The sequence below is a fragment of the Ceratosolen solmsi genome, unplaced genomic scaffold (genome assembly GCF_000503995.2).
Source record: "Ceratosolen solmsi marchali unplaced genomic scaffold, CerSol_1.0 scaffold6, whole genome shotgun sequence".
NCBI classification, from domain to species: domain Eukaryota; kingdom Metazoa; phylum Arthropoda; class Insecta; order Hymenoptera; family Agaonidae; genus Ceratosolen; species Ceratosolen solmsi.
Genome location: NW_011948414.1, coordinates 330,977 through 352,462, shown reverse-complemented (window position 1 = coordinate 352,462; position 21,486 = coordinate 330,977). Strand labels below are relative to the sequence as shown.

The window sequence follows — 21,486 nt, the reverse complement described above, 5'->3', positions numbered from 1 at the left end:
TTCAAGGCCGAACCGATAAGAATTATTGTATGTAAACTTGGCCGTATCCCTTAGCTTTTATATTCAACCAAACATGTTTATATATATATATATATATATTTTATACATTTAAGGATATAATATTTCTGTACATATTTTTAATATTCGTTTGCCTAAAACAATACTTTGAACAATATGGTTCTTGAATAACAAAAAGCAGATGTAACTTAATATTTAGTCATAAAGTGTCCTACATAAAGAAAAAAAAAACAAAAAACAAATTTAAAAATATACATAATAATATAATAAAAATACTGTTGTATTCTTTATTCTTAGTAGACAACAGATTTATTTTTTTAATAGTATTATATATTATTAGTTTCTTCTAATTTAATTTTGTAAAGAGCTGTTTTTACAAATATATAGATAATAAACTTTGACGTTTCTTTCTCCCTATTTCGAGTTTTACTTAATAAATGAAAATTTATTCGGCATTCGATATTTTCTTAATATACTATTGATTATGAATTATGATTATGAATTAAAAGAAATAGAGGTATAAATTCTAAATATATCTTATTTAAAAAGTTTAATTCTAAATTGAGCATATTAATTTTAGTATAATAGAATCATATAGGGAAGGGAAAAAGAAATTTAATAAAACTAAACAAAGGGAAACTGACAAATGATACGAAGAGGATGTTACTTCATTATAAAAGGCGACGTAGGACTTAAGAGGGATATTCAGTATAAGAGTTGTTTGTGATCATTTAATATATTCGATAATATTAAAAGATGTCACAATATAAGTTACTCATAGAAGTAAAGTACATAGAAATCAGAACCACAGTGTTATTTTTAGTTTTTATTATTCATAAGAGCATATTCTGTACTAAGCCCCGTTCAGATTTCATATTGTGTTTGCAAATTTAATCCTCGTATCGTATTATATAAGTTTATTTATTAATTTTAATATTCCGATGATAATTTTGACTAATTAACAGGTCAATTAATTTTCCTAATGAATAATCAAACTGACGGTAGATTATGGTCTCATATTTTTATAGAAAATAATGTTTCGTATATTTATTTCTGGAATGTAATAAAAGCGACTACAAAAAAAAAACTACATTATAAAATATATTACTCAATTAATTAAATAAAGGATAAATAATATATGCAGATATTGATTCCTCTTTCTCGCAAAATGAATTTCTCCGTGGCATAATACAATTAATAATTAATGTATTCGTTCATAAGGAAAAAAGTAAAAATATGATAAAACGTTATATACATTTTGTTACAAAAATTTGATATTCGAAATGAAATATTTTGTTTTTATATTAATTGGTTATTCTATTATTTATGAGAAAATATTAATTTATAAAATTGGTGTGTGAACAAATATTGTTTATTAGCAGTTACTGAAGGCAAGTGTATTGTAAAATATAATTGCTATTGTAAATCTGTAGTATATTGCGATACAGAATGTTTTTTCGTAATCAAATATTTCCTTTAATTTATAAAAAGAAAAATTAACTATATAAATGGTGAATAGAAACTCCTTGATCAAACCCCATAACTTAACAAATAAATATATTTAAAAAATACGTATTGAATGACTATTATATTTTCGTTTGCTATTTATCCCAGGCATTTATTTCATTAAATACGCAATTTTATTAACTAAGGTTGCGCCATATTAACTTATTAAATTAAAGAGTATATTATTTAAATTCGCTTGAAAATATTATGAATAAATACAATGCCATGGCAATAAAAACAAAGCAACAATTTGAGAGTTGAATATTAGTTATATGAGAATAGAGAGTATTAATGATCTTAGATGAACTTTTTAATTTAAATAGAAATAATATGAAAAGTACAATACTTTACTAGTTCAATGCATTAAATAAGTCGTGTTTAGGGAGTAGTGACGGTTATATTATTCAAACGTGTGTGCATTAAGTTTCACATAATTTAAAAAGTTCTTATCAAAAATTAATGAATTCCACAATATTATTTATATGATACACGACGGCTTCGCGACAAATAAGCGACTCTATAGTTGATAATAATCAAGACGGTTTTTAGCTGTGAAGGTGAATTTCTCTCAAGGCGCTTACCTTGGGAGGAGACGACGCGTGAGCGTACGAGGTCGATCTTATTGCCGACGAGGATGATGGGTCTGCTCCTGATGTCCTGCTCGTACAGTCGCGAGAGTAAATCCTCGGCGCGCTGGAATGACGCCTTATCTATCACCGAGTACAAGACAACGTAAGCGTGAGTCTGTGGGATTTTTTCCAATTCCTGAAACAATTGCGAAAGGACGAATGCTATATTGCTGTTTCGATTGACATTAGCCTAACAGCTTATAATTAGTAATATATTGAATAACTGAATTGTATTTCAACTGGTGATGATATCCTTAGAAGCTGGAATTCCATTGCTCATTCTCATGCGAAATTCATAAGATTTGCCAAATGGCATTTAAGTTAATATTTTATATGGAAGCATAAAACGAATTCGCACACGTTCAAATATACTAATAATTTCAGAAGCATCTAATGTATAAACTGAAAGTACGCGTATCTTTTATTTATAAAGAAATTTTATTATCTATATTTTGTAAAGTACATTATACGTCTAATAAAAAATTGCAACCATCCAAGTACTGCGTAAGCAATTCATTTTTTCAATTAAATTAAAACCATGCATTTATCATAAAGTTATTATAATTTATTATTTATTATTATGTATTATTATATTTATTTATTTTTCATTAAATTATGCTACTATTATTTATTTATTTTTTAACATTGTGTATAATGTATACGTCATTTATTTAATATTTTTTTTCTATATAATTAACTTGTAATGAATAGAATTATCTTTTAAGCAGACTCATAGTGATTTTTCAAATTCACCATAAAGAATTATTATTATCCAGTAATTATTTTAACCATATATTTTATATTAAATGTTCTTTACTCGTTAGTGTGCCTGTTATTTTATCATGAATAATACAAGAATAGCATTAGTTTAATTAGTTTTAAATTAACATCTGTTCCTGTGCTTTTATGATGATTTTTAGTTAACCTACTTCTTCGGAATTTTACTAGAAACTTTCATCCGTAGTTTTGGGCATAGATTTGATGTCTGAATGATGTTTCAACAACTCCTTCTCATTTCTAAGAAGTTTGTGAAGTTACTGTAAGTTACTATAGTAACGGTAATGTTTTCAAAGCACAAATGCGATTTGATAGATAATGTACATAATGATAAAAGATGAATGTATCTGTATTTTAAAGATTAATTATTTTCGAGTTTATCGAGTCAATTATTTTATGTGCTGGTAAATTAATTTGAATTATACTGAAAATTGGAGATAAACTGATTTTAAAACGTAATTGAAATTATATGTATAAAATATCGCTTTTTTTTTTTACCATCAAACCGTGAAAATGTCAAATATAATTGAAGACATTATTTATTGTTTGAAAGAATAACTAAATTTATAATAAACTGATTGTTCAAAGAATTTTGAAATGGAAAAATAATTATTGTTTTTTTTTAAATAATTTGAGAATTAAAAATAGTTGTAGTAAATTGTTAAATAACAATGACAATTTACATTTGTTTACAAGATTGTTCATACTTGAAACGAAGGGGAAACTTCTGTTTCGCTACTTATTCATGAATATTCTTAGATACTTCGAACTCCAAGTAAAAAGTATGTGGTGGTAAATATTTCTAACATACTTTAGACACTTATACTATTTAATACGATAGACATACTGAAAAGATTTATTATTTTACGTATAGTTATGTGCAATATTAATCGTATGAATTTCATATAAATTCTGTTAAATCATAAAATATTGCAGTTATTACTTTATAAAATGTTGTTTGAAGAAATTTAATATAAAATAATAAATGATTTTTAAAATAATTTAAAATCTACATTTAAAGTACGAATAATGTGAAGAAGATTAAATAAAAAAAATTATTATTCATTTCACTCATTGAAATTTGAATTATCAAATCCTTTAATTTATTATTAATAAATTAAATAACAAAATAATAAACATGATAATACATTTTGACAAGATTTTTAACGAAACCTCCACAATATAATTTATAGTATTGATCTTTGCTCTTTGATATTGTTTAGTACAAAATTTAAAATATTCTTTAAAATTGAATTTGCCCATAACGGATTATTTAGACTATAACAACTTTTGACCATCCTCGTATTACAATTATCACGTAGTATAGAATTGGACAACGTTGTATGTCGCAACCGATGCCGTAACTATTTATTTCATTATATATTTAATTATATAAATATTTTTTATTGAGTATATTTTGTATACATGTAAAACATTGACGAATTTTCGTTTTATTACTGAGCTCTGATACAGACTTTAGTTGAATAAATAGTAAAACTATTACTTTTAAATTAACTCTCATGCGTTTAGGATATTTACAAATAAAGTTTAATCCTCGGATCGGTTCATTAATCGGTAAAAAAAAATTCTAAAGTAACCATTTAACAAACATATTTATATTTTTTTACTATTAGCAATAATTATGTAATTCAATGGGAATAATATCAAAACTGCTATCAGCAAACAACAGGGAGGTGTAGAAAATATCTTAACTTTGCTGTGCTACTCGCGATAGTTCATTGAAAATAATCATTATAAGCGCTTATATTAAACACCTCTACTTAGCAAGTAATAATAACAGTATTGTTGATCTAGTAGACTGCAGCAAACAATAAACAAATCGAGCTTATCTTTGAAAGCGAGCAAACAAAGTATGATAAAGTTTATATAAAAAATTTCTGTGTATATATATATATATATATATATATATATATATATATATATATATATAATGAGCATACGAGAAAAAAAAATAAAAAATAAAAAATTTAATGAAATAAATAAACGGGCTTAAACGAATGATATAAAAGTTTAAATAAGATATATAAAGTTGTCGCAGGCATTTCTGATTGGAAGATGCAGCGACGGAAGCTTGTTTCGAGCGCGACACATTAAGGGCACACGTAGAATTCTGTTAATGCGAAAGGGGATTGACGCGACTGTCATAAAAACGGCAGCTGTCGGAGATGTTGCACCTCGAGCAGCGCGACGCACACTAGCTGATAAAGATAGTCGGGATAATGTGAGTGCGCCGGAAAAGCGACGAACATTAGCCGGTGAAATGGGCCGGCGGCTATTTAGAGTCCCGGTGAATCAGAGACAACGAATATTACGCATTGACGGACTTGCAATTTTACAAGTCCTCTCGACGCTAACGCTAACGCGATTGCTGGCTGATCCCTGGATTAATTAACTTCGCAGATTCTTCGGCATTGTAATTGCATTATTGCTAATTGTATTTGCCCTCCCGGCCCTGTCAATCGCTTAACTCATGGATGTCAATTACTGATAATGAACAGCTGTTACATGTTGAATGCACTTTGAGATTATCGGCCGTTAAGACACGCGATTTCTGTGGGCTCAAATATTTTTCTACCATAGAAACAGGAAAATTATTGATTTCAATTCAAATGACAAATGCTGTATTTTTTTTTTCTTTTTTCTTTTTTTTTTCTTTTTTTTTTCTTTTTTTTTTCTTTTTTTTTTTCATAAACATTATTCTGCGAGCGTAAGTGGAGTTGTGTAACAGTGTAGCCTGTAAGAGCTACATACCTCTATAGGGATTTGAAAATATTAATTATTTGATAATATTGCGTTGGCATTGCATTTGAAATGTTGCCAGTATAAATTAATTTTTACTTTTGACTGAACTAAATAATGTTAATGCTCGAAATCGGAAGCTCGCTATATCTAATAGTTATGTAAAAACTTAAAAATAATAATAGTAAATAATTTTCTATTGCCAATATGGGAAAGAAATAAAGTATTTTATCATCTGATTTTAATTTCGATCAAGTGTAACAAATATCAGCGGATCATATATTAAAATAACAAAATAATATGATCAAAAATAAAATATTGATTTTAATTCTATTATAAGAATAGATATTGAATTGTTTAAAACGAATATCAATTGAGCTTATTAAATTTTGAAAAATAAATGAATCGATAATACTATAAATAATATGTTAAACGTTAATAATATACCACTATAAATAAATTTCTTTATTCCATCACGATGTTCAATTATATAACAAATTTTCGTATGAATTAATACCTTACCCAAGATAAATATTTTTTTTTACATTTTATTAATTTTCCTGAATTAAGAAATTAAAAAACAAAAAAAAGAATAAAGAAAACGAGCAATTGAGTTGCGCAAATACGTACTTCAGTATTCATAAAATTCAATTCATTGTTTCAAAATAAAATACATATATGTAAAATTAAAATTTGACTTATATATTTACAAATAAAGCAAAAAAGATAACTATGATATAAATAATTTCCAGTACTTAATATTAAAAATTAAAAATTTAAAATTTAAAATTAAAAAAAAAAACCAAACAATAATATCAGATAAAGAAAATACTAAATTGTTAATAATTGTTTGCTTTACTTTAATCAATTTTCTTAATTACAATATTAAAATTCGCATATATTTTAATTATATAAAGTTTTACTCGTCAGTGGGAAATTTTGCAAGTAGAAAGTTTTAATCATTTTATTCAAATAATTTACTTACGCCGTAATATAAAAGAGTTCCAAAGTAAGTTTTCAAACAGAAAACAATACTTGTTAAGTAAATGCCAAAAATTTATAAGAATTTCATATCGGTAAGTTTCTTATCTTACTCAGTTTTCCAATAATAACGAAATTTTCATTTCAGTTTATAATAATTTTGATATAAAAATAGTTTATTTAAAGCACTGTTTACTTCACCGTATCCCATAAGAATCGCGTTCTTTAAGCTTAAATTAATTGATAATTTTATAAGTATTTCGCGTTTTATGTGAAATTTGAAATTTTTATATGTATTATACGTAATTGCAATGAACAGGAATATTATATTCTAAGCTGAATTATATTTAATCGAAACGAATAGAGCTATTATAATTTTTTTTTTTTTCGAAACTAATGGAGATATTATAATTACTTTTGTGGCAATCATAATTGATCTAATAAATGCACTTTTTAAATAAAATGAACATATCGCACTTTTATTAGTTTTATAGAAAAATTTTTAAAATTAAAACTGTCGAATGCATACTATATCTAATATATTATGAGGAAGCACTGCTTAGTATTAAACAATAAATTAATTTTTTAAATAAACAATTATATGGATTTTACTTTGATTCAAAACTGTAACTTGATTGAACTCTTAGATAACAGTAATTGCACACAAATTTCAATATTTTGGACTTTTAATAAATTCATTTAATTAATCTATATTTAAATTTTTATTATTTATTAATAGTTACGATATTTTGAATTTTAAATAATGTGAAAAATTTTATCGAGTATTACAGTTTTTCATTGTTTCCCATAAGATAAAGGATCTAATTTATTCATTGATAATGTCAATCAATTGTTATTCAAATATTTAAATTGTACCTAACATTATACTCTTAGCAATTATCATAAAGTTGGTCAAAATGAACTTATCTCAACGTCATAAAAATATATAGTATTTTCTTAAATGAATTATTGCAATGAAAAGTTTCATCTATTATAAATAATATTTTGTCACAAATATTTATTTATATTTACTTTTTCTAACGATAATATATTTATAAATGATTTATTGATAAAATATCTCGTCACTATAGATAGAAATAAATCTTTCATGTGGATGTTGAGCAATTGGATGAGTCACTCACCGCAAGTAACATTGCATTTGAAATTTCGCTCACTCACTATAAAATCGTCACTTTTCTTGGCCAATGTTTTGTAAAAATCAACGTCCCTATTTATATACCAACGATTGGATATTTCAAAGAGCTGAAAATTTTGCCAGTCTTTTAACGCCATTTAAACTTAATTTGATACATTTAAAAAAATAATGTATTGCCCTTATGTCTCCCCCTACGTCACTTGAAAGGTTAACCCAGCCATTTTCTGTTTGTCTGACTCATACGTTAAATTTGCATGTCACATGCGTGCTACGCCCGTTAAAAGCATGAGCAAAGACGTGAATATAACGACATGAGTGAGAGAAGAGGGCGAACTAGAGAGAGACACAGAGAGAGAGAGAGAGAGAGAGAGAGAGAGAGAGAGAGAAGGATGTATAAAGTCGTAAGGGGATGAGGGAAATCAATCTTCACGGACGAAAGAGCAATAAGCTGGTCACATGCGATGCTGACGGCGCTTCGCTGTCGTCGCGGCGACCAGTTTATGAAATCACTTAATAACCCCGTCGTTTTTCTCTCTTTCTTGGCCATCTTCGTGCCATCTTTGTGCCATCTTTTTCCTTAACCTGTATTTTCACTGACACTTACGCGCATAGGAGAATTCGAGCTTTAATTCAACATATATTGTATCAGCATTGAATGAAATAGGTATTATGATGATATTTAATGGAATTAAAATTTCCTTTAATTATATAATGGATTTACATTGTTTGCCGTATTAATCGGTCGATTTTATCAATTATTTTCCCTTGAGTGTGCGATATTCATTCCAGACACAAGCGAAATTTTTACACGTGCTAAAAGAACGCCTTCGTTGCTGTTATTTCCAATCTAAACGAATTTATTTTTATCTAGAGTGGATGTACTAAATAGTAAATGCAATTATTTAATAACGCAGCTAAATTATAGCAGAGTGTCGAGAATGTAATAATCCAATGTAATAATAAATGAAAAAATAATGTTACTCGAGTAATTGTTATAAACATATGAGGTACTTATGAGAAAAATTTAGGGAGAATATATTTTCGGGTGGGCAAAAATATGCTAGCGTTAGTAATTACAAAATTCCAATTAAACTACTAATACTGTCAATTAAAAAGTTCATCCCATCGTCAAATTATAATTAATTTACAAATTTCATTATTAAGTTTATAAAATTAATTATGTTTCAATGTAAGATTTTAGGGAATAGTTTTATTATGTTATTATATCAACTATTTTACGTACATAACTATTTTACAGATATTTTATAATCCAAGTATATTATAATGTTAAATAATTTTTAAGGTATAAACAAGTATATTATTATATTAATTATAGATTAAATAAAACATCAATAATCATAAGAAGATAGCGGATAATTATTTAGATTGGAAATATTGATAATTATAATAATCTCACTTACATAATAATGTGCTTAAGAATTTCAAGTAGACAAATAAATTAATAATATTTCATATTAATATTATTGTTGAACAATTCTATAAAAATTGTCCAAAATTGATTGCAGCTTAGCATCTTACTGTAATTTTATATTTATCGCTTTAAAAGTAATAAAATTTCTTTGATTATTGTTGTTGATTAAAAAATGTTTTAATTAAGTATTGATAATAAATTATCAAATTTTTACGTTAAAAAGAGATAATGTTGATAAATTAAAAGTTACCAAACCTTTTACAATTCAGAAAAATTCTTACTATCGATTATTATATTATTTTTTGCACTTTCATCAAAAATTATTATATGAAATATGAAATATTTTACTAGGGTTTATTCTACATTTATTAAAAATTTAAATCATTCAATGTAAATTTGTAAATATGTTTATGTAACTTTTATTTTAAAATAAAAAGTTCAGTTATTCCGTTACATAAAATATATGTACGTTGCAAGCATCTCACAAGATACAAGAATTATTCATTTTTAAATAAATAAAATGTAAGCCGTAGTTGAGAAGAACACTATTTAATCGAATAGATATATATTTTTTTATAAAACATTGCATTAGTTTAGTTTCTGATATAATATTTTTGTTTATACATATAGTTCAGTTTTGCTTTAATTAAGCACCACGATTAATTGTTATAACTGTTTGCTTTTCATAATTAACTTATACATGATATAATAACAACAAAATAAAAAAAAAAAAAAAAAAAAATGAAAAATGAAAGTTTTATTATAAAGTTATCATTGATATAATTTAAAGTCAGCTTCTAATGAAATAAATTTTTACATTAATGACCATCAAAGTTAAACAGTTTTTACAAGTTGTGAATGTAATATAAAATAATTAATCACAATTAGTATCACCCATAAAGGCAGCAAAACAAATAAATATTATTCGAATGCATAATTTTTATCGCCATATTCATTTCAAATTGGTATAAAATTGAAAACTATCACATTGCAACAGTGATTATGTTACAATGATTATAAAGCATACTGGAAGCTCATTAATTAGTCATTAATTACTAAGCTTTTTTTAACAGCATAGTCTAACTTTAAATACAATCTAAAAAAAATGTTTCAATGTAAAAATCTGAATTTTCATTATTATTATATCATTTGTACCTATAGGCTATATATATATATATATATATATATATATATATATATCGTTGACTTTGATGGCGGAAACCGCTCATTAGATATTTCATTCATAAAAATTCTAAAAAATTTAAATATCATAACGTTCGCAAGGCATATCATAAAGTATCAAACCAAACTTGCGCATAGACAAATTAAAATTTTAGATAAAAAAAAAAATAGTTTGAAGTTTACACTGACCTTTATATTGGTGACATCAACGAAGCGCAGCTCACTTTCCTCACCATTCAGCATAACAAAGACGGACTGCTCGCTCGGGCCATCTGCAAGTTCACACACGCACAGATAGAGAGCCGTGGCTGAATCGACGGAGGCTGCTGTCGACGTCACGGAGTCGACCCCATGACAGCTTAGATCATCGATGTGTCCGCGGAACGAAGTTACCGGGCTTTTGCGCCTACCAATTCGCCATTCAATCTCGCTCTCCTATTTGCCCAGAGTGCTTTTTATTTCTAAAATTGAGCTCTTTTTCCTACCGCAGGCCTAATTAAGGTTATGAAATTCTCGTGAAACATTGAAATTAACTTTAATAACGGAAAAACTCTTCTTTGCACAGCGTTAAGCAAATTTTGATTATTTCATTAAAAGAGTGAAAAATGCGAATACTACTTTTCATTAATGGACTTTTTCATATTGGAACTAGAGGGATTATTAATGTTATTACCGTATATTTATTTTTATATGGCTCCTATTTCTAATTATGATCCCACTTAATAATATTGTTTCTTTTTTTATTAAAAGTACGGAATACATTGTAATTGTAATTATGCCAGTTTAAAAAGAACTACATCAGTTTAAAAATATTTTCATTTGTTTGTGCGTTGTTAATTTATATTTAAACTTATCCTACTCATTCTAAATTAAATAATTAAGAAATTAGGTTTAAAATGTTTACGCTTATATTAACGTTTTCATTTACTCCGGGTGTAAATATTTCATTTGAAATATCTATTTTAACTTTTAACTTTTAATATTTATTTTAACTGAAAACTTGTGGTTTGAATTTCGAAAAAGGTTTATATTTAAAATATTTAATATTTATTCAGAATACAGCGTAGATAATATTAAAATTCAGCACGTATTTTTAAATTAATAAGCATAATAAGTAAATGATGAAATTATATGCGCCCATTGTCTAAATAACGAATTTCAATAATTTAAATTACAAAACTTAAATGAGTATTTTACAACAATTTATATTTCGGAATACGACTCAATTAATTTCTGAATTATTTTAGTACACTGTATCTGTATTCCATATTTTAAACTTTATAATTAATTATTAACATACTCGATACAATATAGCTTATTACGTTGAAGTTTGGAAAGTATCTATTTCACACCTACGACGAAATATAATTTTTTTCATTTTCAATGAATAGTATAATATTTACCGTTTAATTTTATCAACAATAGTATAATATTTACCGTTTAATTTTATCAAAATTATGAAAAAAATATACCTATTCGTATAATATATGTGCATTTTATTAATTTTATGCCCAAAGAAAATATTAGAAGATTTGAAAAACTTTTTCCCATCGATTTTTACATAAATAACTATACGTTTGATTAAATAACTCACGTAAGCAAAAATTTCATTTCTAGATGCTAAAACTTCTCAATTAAAATTATAAAAACTATGACTAAAGAAAATTTTTTATTTCTAAGAAAGTTTTTATTTCTCTGCAGAATAAAACACAATATTATGCGCAAGGACACGAGTTACGAATATTTCGCTAGGAAATAATTCGTTAACAATAAGAAAACGTGTGATTTAATAAATATTAAGATGTCTTTCTTCTTACATTTTGATAAAATAATTAAAATAGTAATGTATTTGATCAATATCAATGATTTCCATTTCACATTATGTTTTATTATATTGCAAAATATAAGCTCTCATAAGTTTTTACACATATATAGTTTACATGATTTTACAAAAATGATATGAATTTAAATTGATTTTTCGACACTTCAATTTTTTGCAATTAATATGGTATGTAATACATCAACATTTTATTTTTAATTACTTTTTCCTTATTATTCTACATAAGTTGAATACTCGAGCAGTAAAATATATTAATACTTTATGTAACTCTATCAAACGTAACATTTTTAATATTATTTTCAATTATTTGCTTTATAAAATCTATAAAAATAATATTCAGCGTTGCTATTATTATAAAAATATACGTTATTAGTAATATAATATCAATAACGCCTTAAAATTTTTTATATATTATGAAAATATATATATATATATATATATATATATATATATATATATATATATATATATGAATTGAACTTATATATTTTTTTATAATACATTATTGCATACAGAAAATATGTTGCCGTAAATATCGAAATTTAAAAATTTGAATACTCTAATGCTATATATTGATATGAATGAATAAATCTTAATTAATTTTTTCTAATGGTTTAAAAGAGTATTTTTAATAATAATATAAAACTATTTAAGTTAAAATGATTTTGTGAGCTAAAGTATATGAATCTTCATATGTATTTCAATTCTCTTTATATAATATCTATATAATCTTTATATAAAGTTTTTATTTATTTATTCATAATACAGTTAAGAAAAAACAGAAAGTAATATCAATAATGAATTTCAACTATATTTCATATTCTATGATAGATAAAGTTATATACAATTGATGTAGTTTCGTACATTGATGCTTCAGTGTTTGCTTCAAAATACTTTACAACTTCTTTGTTTTTCAAATATCAATATAAAAAACCAAGTAATTTGAGAATTGCTCGCCTATTGAAAAGTTTTTAAAAACTCAAGTATCTTTGAAGCAAATAAAAAATATTATAATAAAATTAATTTTTTTAGAAAGATCTTAATTCAAATGCCTTTTCTCCAATATTAGAAAATATTCTTTAAAATTTTTAATATTTTTTAATACTTTCAATAATTAAAATTTTCATTGGTAATTAAGGTGTTCAGTGAACTATTAATATTTCATTATTAATACTGAATGTCCTATAGTTCGTAAAATATGAATCATTTTAGTTTTTCTATTAACAGCTGAAAAATTATAAAAATTGTAGTTGTTGAATAAATGCGTATTTATTAAATAAATTTACTTCCATTGAAAATATAGCTCTAAACCAATTTATATCAAAAATTTAGATTTGTACATTTTATAATCTTATTCTAGATAGTTTTACATCTTTTTATCAAGCATAATATTAATTTTCATTATATTATTGACTAGATATTAGTTATTGACCTTTTAAATCTTTTTTCAATTGTGTTTGTTAATAATACTTTATCCTTTTTATTCAAATATTATATACTTAAATAATTTATTTTTTATGATACAATTTAAAGTAAATTTATTTTAATTTAATTATTTAATTATATCTGCGTATGTATATATATATATATATATATATATATATGTGTGTGTGTGTATATATATATAAATATGGATGTATAATAAATATTAAATGTAATCTATAGGTAATATAATAAAATAAATAATTTTATTAAATCATGAATGTTATAAAATTTTGGATTTTATTTTAGCAAAGAAAATGATATAAAATTCTGTTGAGTGAAAGCTGAAAAATTATTTAAAATAAGTTATTTAAAAATCAAATTGTAAGCGTAATTTTCATGAAGAAAAATCGCACTATAGTAAAATAATACCATTTTTAAATAAACTTGGGGTTTGAAGAGTTTAATAAATATATCGTATGAATCCAATAAATTTTACTTGAAAGCATTTATAAATTAATAATTCAATTTTATTTGTTGGCTATAATATCTGACCAAAAGTCTTTTTATTATGATACTATACTGACTATACAATACCCTTTATATGTTCTTGCTAACATCCCCTTGTCATTTTATTTATTTTTTTTTTGGAAGTTCTCTTTTTTTTAGGTTTTATAGATTAAATCGAAACGATTTTTTCATTGCAATTAGTTCAACGTATTATTCTTTGTGAAAATGAATAGATTTGAAAACGTATTTTTCTATGTAAAAGCTTTATAATAAAATGAACTTTTAGTGAAATACAGTTTTAATCAAATAGATAGATTTTTGTAATTTTAAATAATACAGTTATAAAAAATCTCAAAGGCTGCGTGGTGATATCGAAAAATATAAATGTTCAAAAATTTTAATACTGAAATATAAATGTATACCTATTAACGTTTTAGTATAGAAGTTTAAAGATTATAATGCAATTACACGGTAATAATTATCTTATTTTAATTTCTTCAATAATGCATTATTTAGTTCCCTCGTGTATAATTTGTACTTTTTTCTCTACAGGTTCACATTTTGACAACTCTCCCTTCTCTTTCATTTGTATCCATTTGGAACTTTATCCCTACTTTCTTTATCTTTTCTCTTTCATTTTCTCTATTTATTTGTTTCAAATAAATATTTCATGATCGTAAAAATATATAAAAATATATTTAATTTATAATTTACTATTCACGTCAATTTTATATTGTTGTTTGTTTTTATTGTTGTGTTTTTACAACCTTTAACCAGTAAATATTATACACTTTCGTTATCAAAATTTCATAATTAATAGTTTTTAAACTCTTATTGCTCTGCCTTTTCAACAGCATTCGATATTTTAATTTGTTTATTTACTTTTTTAAGCTGAAATAAAACTAAGTTAATTTGTTATTGATATTAATTAAATTAACACAAATATTTATATCTTAAAAAATAGTTATATAAAAAATTTGTAAATAATTTATAAACATAAAAATTGTAACTTTTATTAAATTTTTTACACATTAGTATATGTATGTAATGCAATTATTGTAATCCAACAATCCAACAATAAAATTATAAAAAACCATTTTAAGGTAAATAATATAAATGCAACTAATTACAATCGTTTTAAAAAATCATTACTTTTATGTAATATAATCACCTTATATTTTAGTATATTTTTTAAATTAATAAACATATATTTGAGTTAATCACCAGAAATATATTAATAAAAATATATTAATAAATTTGTTAAAGATTTTCACATAAAATCACGTAAAAAACCAGTACTAAAACAAAGAATAATAAAATTATTGAAGAATGTACAAAATGATACAGCCCCAGTGATTTTAAATGAAAATTTTTTATGGTTATATAATTTAAAACTTATTAATTGTCTAATTTAGACCGCTTCATTTATTGAATAGAATTTATTTTCGATGTTAGTCAATGTGCTTTCGTACCATTGATGAATAATAATTGATGAAAGGTAATGTAGAGAAGTTACGGATAATATAACTATGCCATTTTTTATCTTTTATATTTTCGTATATTAGTATCTCATTAGCCATTTTTACCTTTGGTCCATCTAAATAGAGACAGGTAATGTTTATAGAAAAATATCTATGTACATTAGAATCTAAATTCTCTATATAAGTAAAATGTGAATATATAGGTAATTTCGCAGTGCAACTTTTGTCATTTGTCAAAACATTTTCTTTATACTTCCCTCATTTTATACCAACTTTATTGTATATATATATATATATATATATATATATATATATATGAATATATATAATATACGAACGCCTATACGAACCGGAATATATTTCTAAATAATAATGTTCTGGCACAATTTTATCATCTAAATTATAAGATTTATATATTTCATTATTCATGAAGTAGATCCGCATATACTCGCATAACGAATGTTAATAATATAATAGTTTTTTATTTGATAAATTATTCTGGTCTATCCTATGCCACGTACATAGTAAAAAGTTGATTAAAAACCTTAGCCAACACCGAATTATTAAAACTTGTAAATCTTATCTTTCCAATTACAATTAAAAGCTAACTGCAAAGATTTTTTTATTACTTTTGTGTATATTCTTTATGAGTACATCAATATCAGTAGAATTTTGATAAAAATTTACTGGTACAAAGAAAAAATATAATGATACCAATCAAGGTGATATATTTTCTTATAACTCTATACCTATGAAAATGACTAAAATAAAAAATAACAACAATTACTTGTCTTTTATATAAAATACAAAATTGATGTATAATAAAAATATAAATTAAATCGACAATATATTGTGATTAAAATTCCTTATATTGATGAACATTTTACTTTATTTTCAATGACAAAGAAGGAAGACTGTTATCCTAGAACTTTTTAAATTACAAAAATTAAGGCGTCATTTTACATTCTTGTTATATTAAAAATGTTAATACCTATGATCCGAAATTTTTGTAAACCTAATGTTTATGTGATCTGTTATGAAATAGATGACAAATTATATAATTTTTAAAATTGAGAAATTAAAGGCTAATTATCCTGTAGAATTTTTATAAAATATAAAAATATTAAAATCTTCAATCGATAAAATAAAAAATTTTGAATCGAGTTTGCAACCATTGCTTGCACGTATGTTGATTCATCCATGTTACAAATTTTTCTGAAAAACGATCCTAACATATTAGCTGTGAATGAAATAAATTGATGTAGTAAATGTAGCTATCATTAAAGTAACAATTTAATCACTCGTTTGAAATGAAAATAAAATCGACGTCCTCGTTTCATTATACTTCAAAGACATCCACCTCGAGCGATCGAGCTAACATTCAACGATAATTATCATAAAGGGCAATTAACAATTCGTTTAGATATCCGAATCTCTTGTGAAAAAGGTAAAAAGGACGGACAATATAAGCAGACAATGGGAGATCCACGGGTATGAAGCTAAGGAATTTTCATCGAGGACAGTGGGGGCTAATAGGTGGGCTGATGCTATTCCGTACAAACGGCGCTCACCTCGTTGACGCACGTGTTCGTAAGCATTGATCCCTTCACTTGACATGAACTGGCTGACAAGGGCGGACTTGCCGACGCCCCGCGCCCCAAGCACCGCCACATTGTACGAGGCCACGTCCTTGGGCGGCGAGGACTTGCTGATCTCCTCCGGCTCGCCCTCAGCCGGGGCCAGGGAATTCGATCTCGAGCGCTTCTTCCGAAAGGAGTCGCCTCGATTTATTACTCCTGCAAATAAATTGGATATTAATTTTCATCTTCTTTTTGATTGCGTGGGAAATATCGTGGGAGGTTTTTTCTTTTCACTCTACCGTCGACTTTTCTGCTGAGATTTTCATAAATGGAATAATTAGACTTTTAATTATTCCCTAACGAGAATAAACATTACCCGACGCTTATTCGGATTATAGCGCCAAGTATTTTTCATATCTATTAATCACGAAATATAAGCTTTTTATGCTATTTGCTCACAATAAAAATATAATGTTGAAAAATATAGTGTGTAGGTTGAAAAATGAAAATTATATTTTACTAAGATAATATTCAATACTCGAATTCCAAGAGTTTGATTTTATATTTTGGTTTCTTTTCATTTGAGTATATTAGCAAACAATTATGTTTCTTTAATCCTGAAATAAAATACATAATTTTATTATTATATATAATTTATTTAAAAATAAGATATTACGATCGACTCTAGTGCTGTTTCTCTCTCTCTCTCTCTCTCTCTCTCTCTCTCTCTCTCTCTCTCTCTCTCTCTCTGTATATATATAATAAAAACTAAAATACACTATTTGACATTCAATATTATTTTCTCTTACTCGTCGATTGTCGACTATCGTCAATTAATTTGTCAATTATATCGCTTATCATATGTCAAATGAAGAATGATTTGTTAAGTATTAATTAAGTATAATTAAGTATAAATTAACCATATTAATTAACCATATTAATTAACCATATTATATTATTATATTAATATAAATTAACCATATTAATTAAGTATAAACTTCAATAGACGCTTTATAATAATTTAGATACTCTGAATAATTGTAACAATATCAAGATAACATTTTGGCGACATACATTCTAAGTTATTTTATAAAAAATCAGATAAGTGTTTTTTTTTTAAATTTTTTAAAATTTTAAATTTGTAAAAAATTTTTAAATCTATTTAATGTTGTAGACATTTAAGAAGTGGACATAATATTAGATAATTGTATTTTATATATAGCACATATTACCTTCTTTGCATAACCGTTACATTAAAATAACATTAAAAACAACCTGAACTAACACACTTATGCGTTGGTAATATTTTGACATTACTATCTTACATATATTCGCATATTTTGTATCTCTTCACATTTTTAGATAACAGAGTATCATTGGGACCAAAGAGATGTCAAATATCGTATTTTCAGATAGTGATGTGCATTACAAAGGAAAAGAGGGAAAGGCAATGAAGAAAGAGAGAGAGAGAGAGAAATGAAGTAAATTCCGTATTACAATCAGTACACAGTCAATAAAATGTCGAGACTAAAGTGAAGGTTACACTTTATAAATTCTATTTGTTGCATTATTCTATCTTATCACTAATAAATCTTTTGTGATTGTTTAATCAAGCCTTAATATTTTTTTTTTTTACTTCTTATATAATATGTTCAATTATTGTATGGATTCTTATGAATCAAGCTCGAAGTAATAAATACCACTTAAATATCTAAACAATATTCATATTTCGTCATAATATTTTGGTTTCAATTTTCGATATTCGCTCCGGTTTTAATTTCATTAGAATATCGTATGTATTTATAATACTTCTGAAAATCCAACCTAAATCTCCTGAATTCTAGATGGATATGAATTCTAAAATCAACAATATTATCAATATCATACTGATCAATATTTTATCTCTAAAAGAAGAAAAATAGAATTATACAAATACCAACTAATGTACATTTTCGGAGAGAAAAAATGAATAATTTTTTAATATATATATATATATATATATATATATATATATATATATATATATATATATATAGTTATTTATATTGGAACAACATTTATATTCGACTATCACAAATGTTTGTTATTTCACTGATGAAAACTTAATATGCTTCTTTCATGAAATATTTTTATTTCATATATTTCTATATAAAAATTTATAAAAGCTTTTCTTTCGCTAAACATTATATTACAGATTATGAATATAATAAAAATATATAAAGTAACAAACAGTATTATAAGGTATCTAAATTATATTACTATTGTCGTTATGAAAACAGACTTAATTTTTAAAATAATCTATTTGACTATGTAATATACATTTTGTAAGCTCATTTTTAATACTTACGTATTTAATTATAAGATCAATGATTTTGTTATAGTTTTATTTTTATTTAAAATCAGTTTTCATTAATTTCCAATAAAATTATATGTTTGATAATAAATATTGTCTCCTACTTTATAAAATAGTTTCAGTTAAAAAAAAAAGAAAAAAAAAATTACATAAATAGATACAACGAAAATAAAGTGGTATTTTAAAAAACATAAAGAAGAAAATTGATCAGCAAATTTACAACTTGTAGTATGCATGAATCATTTAACATCTAAATATAGCAAATGTAGCTTGTACTTACCGTTGATTTATTCTCCAATTTACTGTATAATATTTTTAAATTATATGATTTTCATCGAAATTTATTAATTATTTTTTAATTCTATTAACTTTTAATTCACTATTAACTTCGTGAGAATTTAATTTAACATAGTATAATTCACAATTACAATATTACGTTCAACATAATATAACATTATACACGTGTATATGTGTCAGATGCGAATTAAAAAGAATTAAATTTGTACACTTTTTCCCGAATCGTTATTGAACGTATATTATTATAGAAACCGAAGGTAGAAAAAATATCCGAGAATTATTTCCATAAAGATTCAACAACTTTCATAAATAAAATTATTATTTTACATTACCATCACATTACGAACGTTACGCATAAGTGTTGACTTATAAGTACCTAAAATACTATTGATTACACATAATCATAATATTCAATGTTATACATTTTAAAAATATTTTATCGGTTTAAATATTGTATTATTTAATCAGTCTTCTATTTTTATTTGCATATAATTTTATACTATATATATTATCGGGAACTTATCGGTAAAATCAATGATCGAATTTCACATTGTATATACATTTAGATTATTTATAAGGTATATTTTATTAAAATAATATTTAAACAAACGAAAGTTATGCATAGTTTTATAATCATATAAAATCAAATAAATGATATTATTTTATGCGATATTTTGAATATTTAAATGTTAATATACTACGAATTTTGACTTATATATTATTTTTAGTGCTCAACAAACACATAATTCGTATTTTCAGGTTTACGTTATTTCTTAATTCTTAAGTAAATAAATTAATTTTAAAGAGCCATTCATATCAGTAAAAATTGACTTTTACAACCATCTGCTTTCACGGGAATAGTTTTATGGTTGATTGAATTATGTTTACTGTATTTACATATTTATCCAATGAATGGAATTTATCTTCAATGCTATAAAAAAAAAAAAAAAAAAAAAAAAAAAAAAAAAAACAGCACGTCATCAAGTCCATATTTGATCTGTTATAAAATAAGGATATAACTATTTACAGGATCATCTAGCGAAGATATAATTATTATATCTATATTTAATCTATATTTAAAAAAAAAATAACGATAATAATCCTTGTTGTGATATTTTTGCAGCTCTCAACTATAAAATATTATTATATTTCGAAATACGTTTACACATATGTTATATAAAATAATTAAATTATTATTTATATTTATAAAATATTAAAGCTATAACTTATTACGAGGGAAATAAAAAATAGCCAATAAATCTATAGTAATAATAATGTCTAATATAATAAACTTCTAAATTAGTTAATTTGTAAGTTATCATAATTATAGTAATATGTAACTAATATTAACAAACTTATTTTCTAGAACAAATGGAACTCGACATCATTTTAGAATATCAACCTGCTATAATATAAAATACCCAATATGTATGCGGGAGAAAAGAAAACTCAATGTTTTTTTTTTTACAGTCGTGTAACTTGTTAGATTATTTTATAATAAAATTCATGCTTTACCCATAAAAATAAATGTATTATAATACATAAGATATTAGAATTTCTTT

At 24.4% G+C, this 21,486-nt stretch overlaps 1 protein-coding gene across 1 annotated transcript in view; it reads right to left on the bottom strand.

The window, feature by feature from the left end:
- The window catches only part of Rgk3 (Rad, Gem/Kir family member 3), a 63,613-nt gene that overhangs the window by 2,312 nt on the left and 39,815 nt on the right, over positions 1-21,486 (bottom strand). Inside the window, exons 3-5 of the mRNA XM_011506532.1 lie at positions 17,266-17,490; positions 10,631-10,713; positions 2,106-2,289 (exon numbers count right to left, since the gene is read on the bottom strand). Of these exons, the coding sequence (XP_011504834.1) occupies positions 2,106-2,289; positions 10,631-10,713; positions 17,266-17,490 (492 nt within the window). The remainder of the gene's footprint in view (positions 1-2,105; positions 2,290-10,630; positions 10,714-17,265; positions 17,491-21,486) is intronic.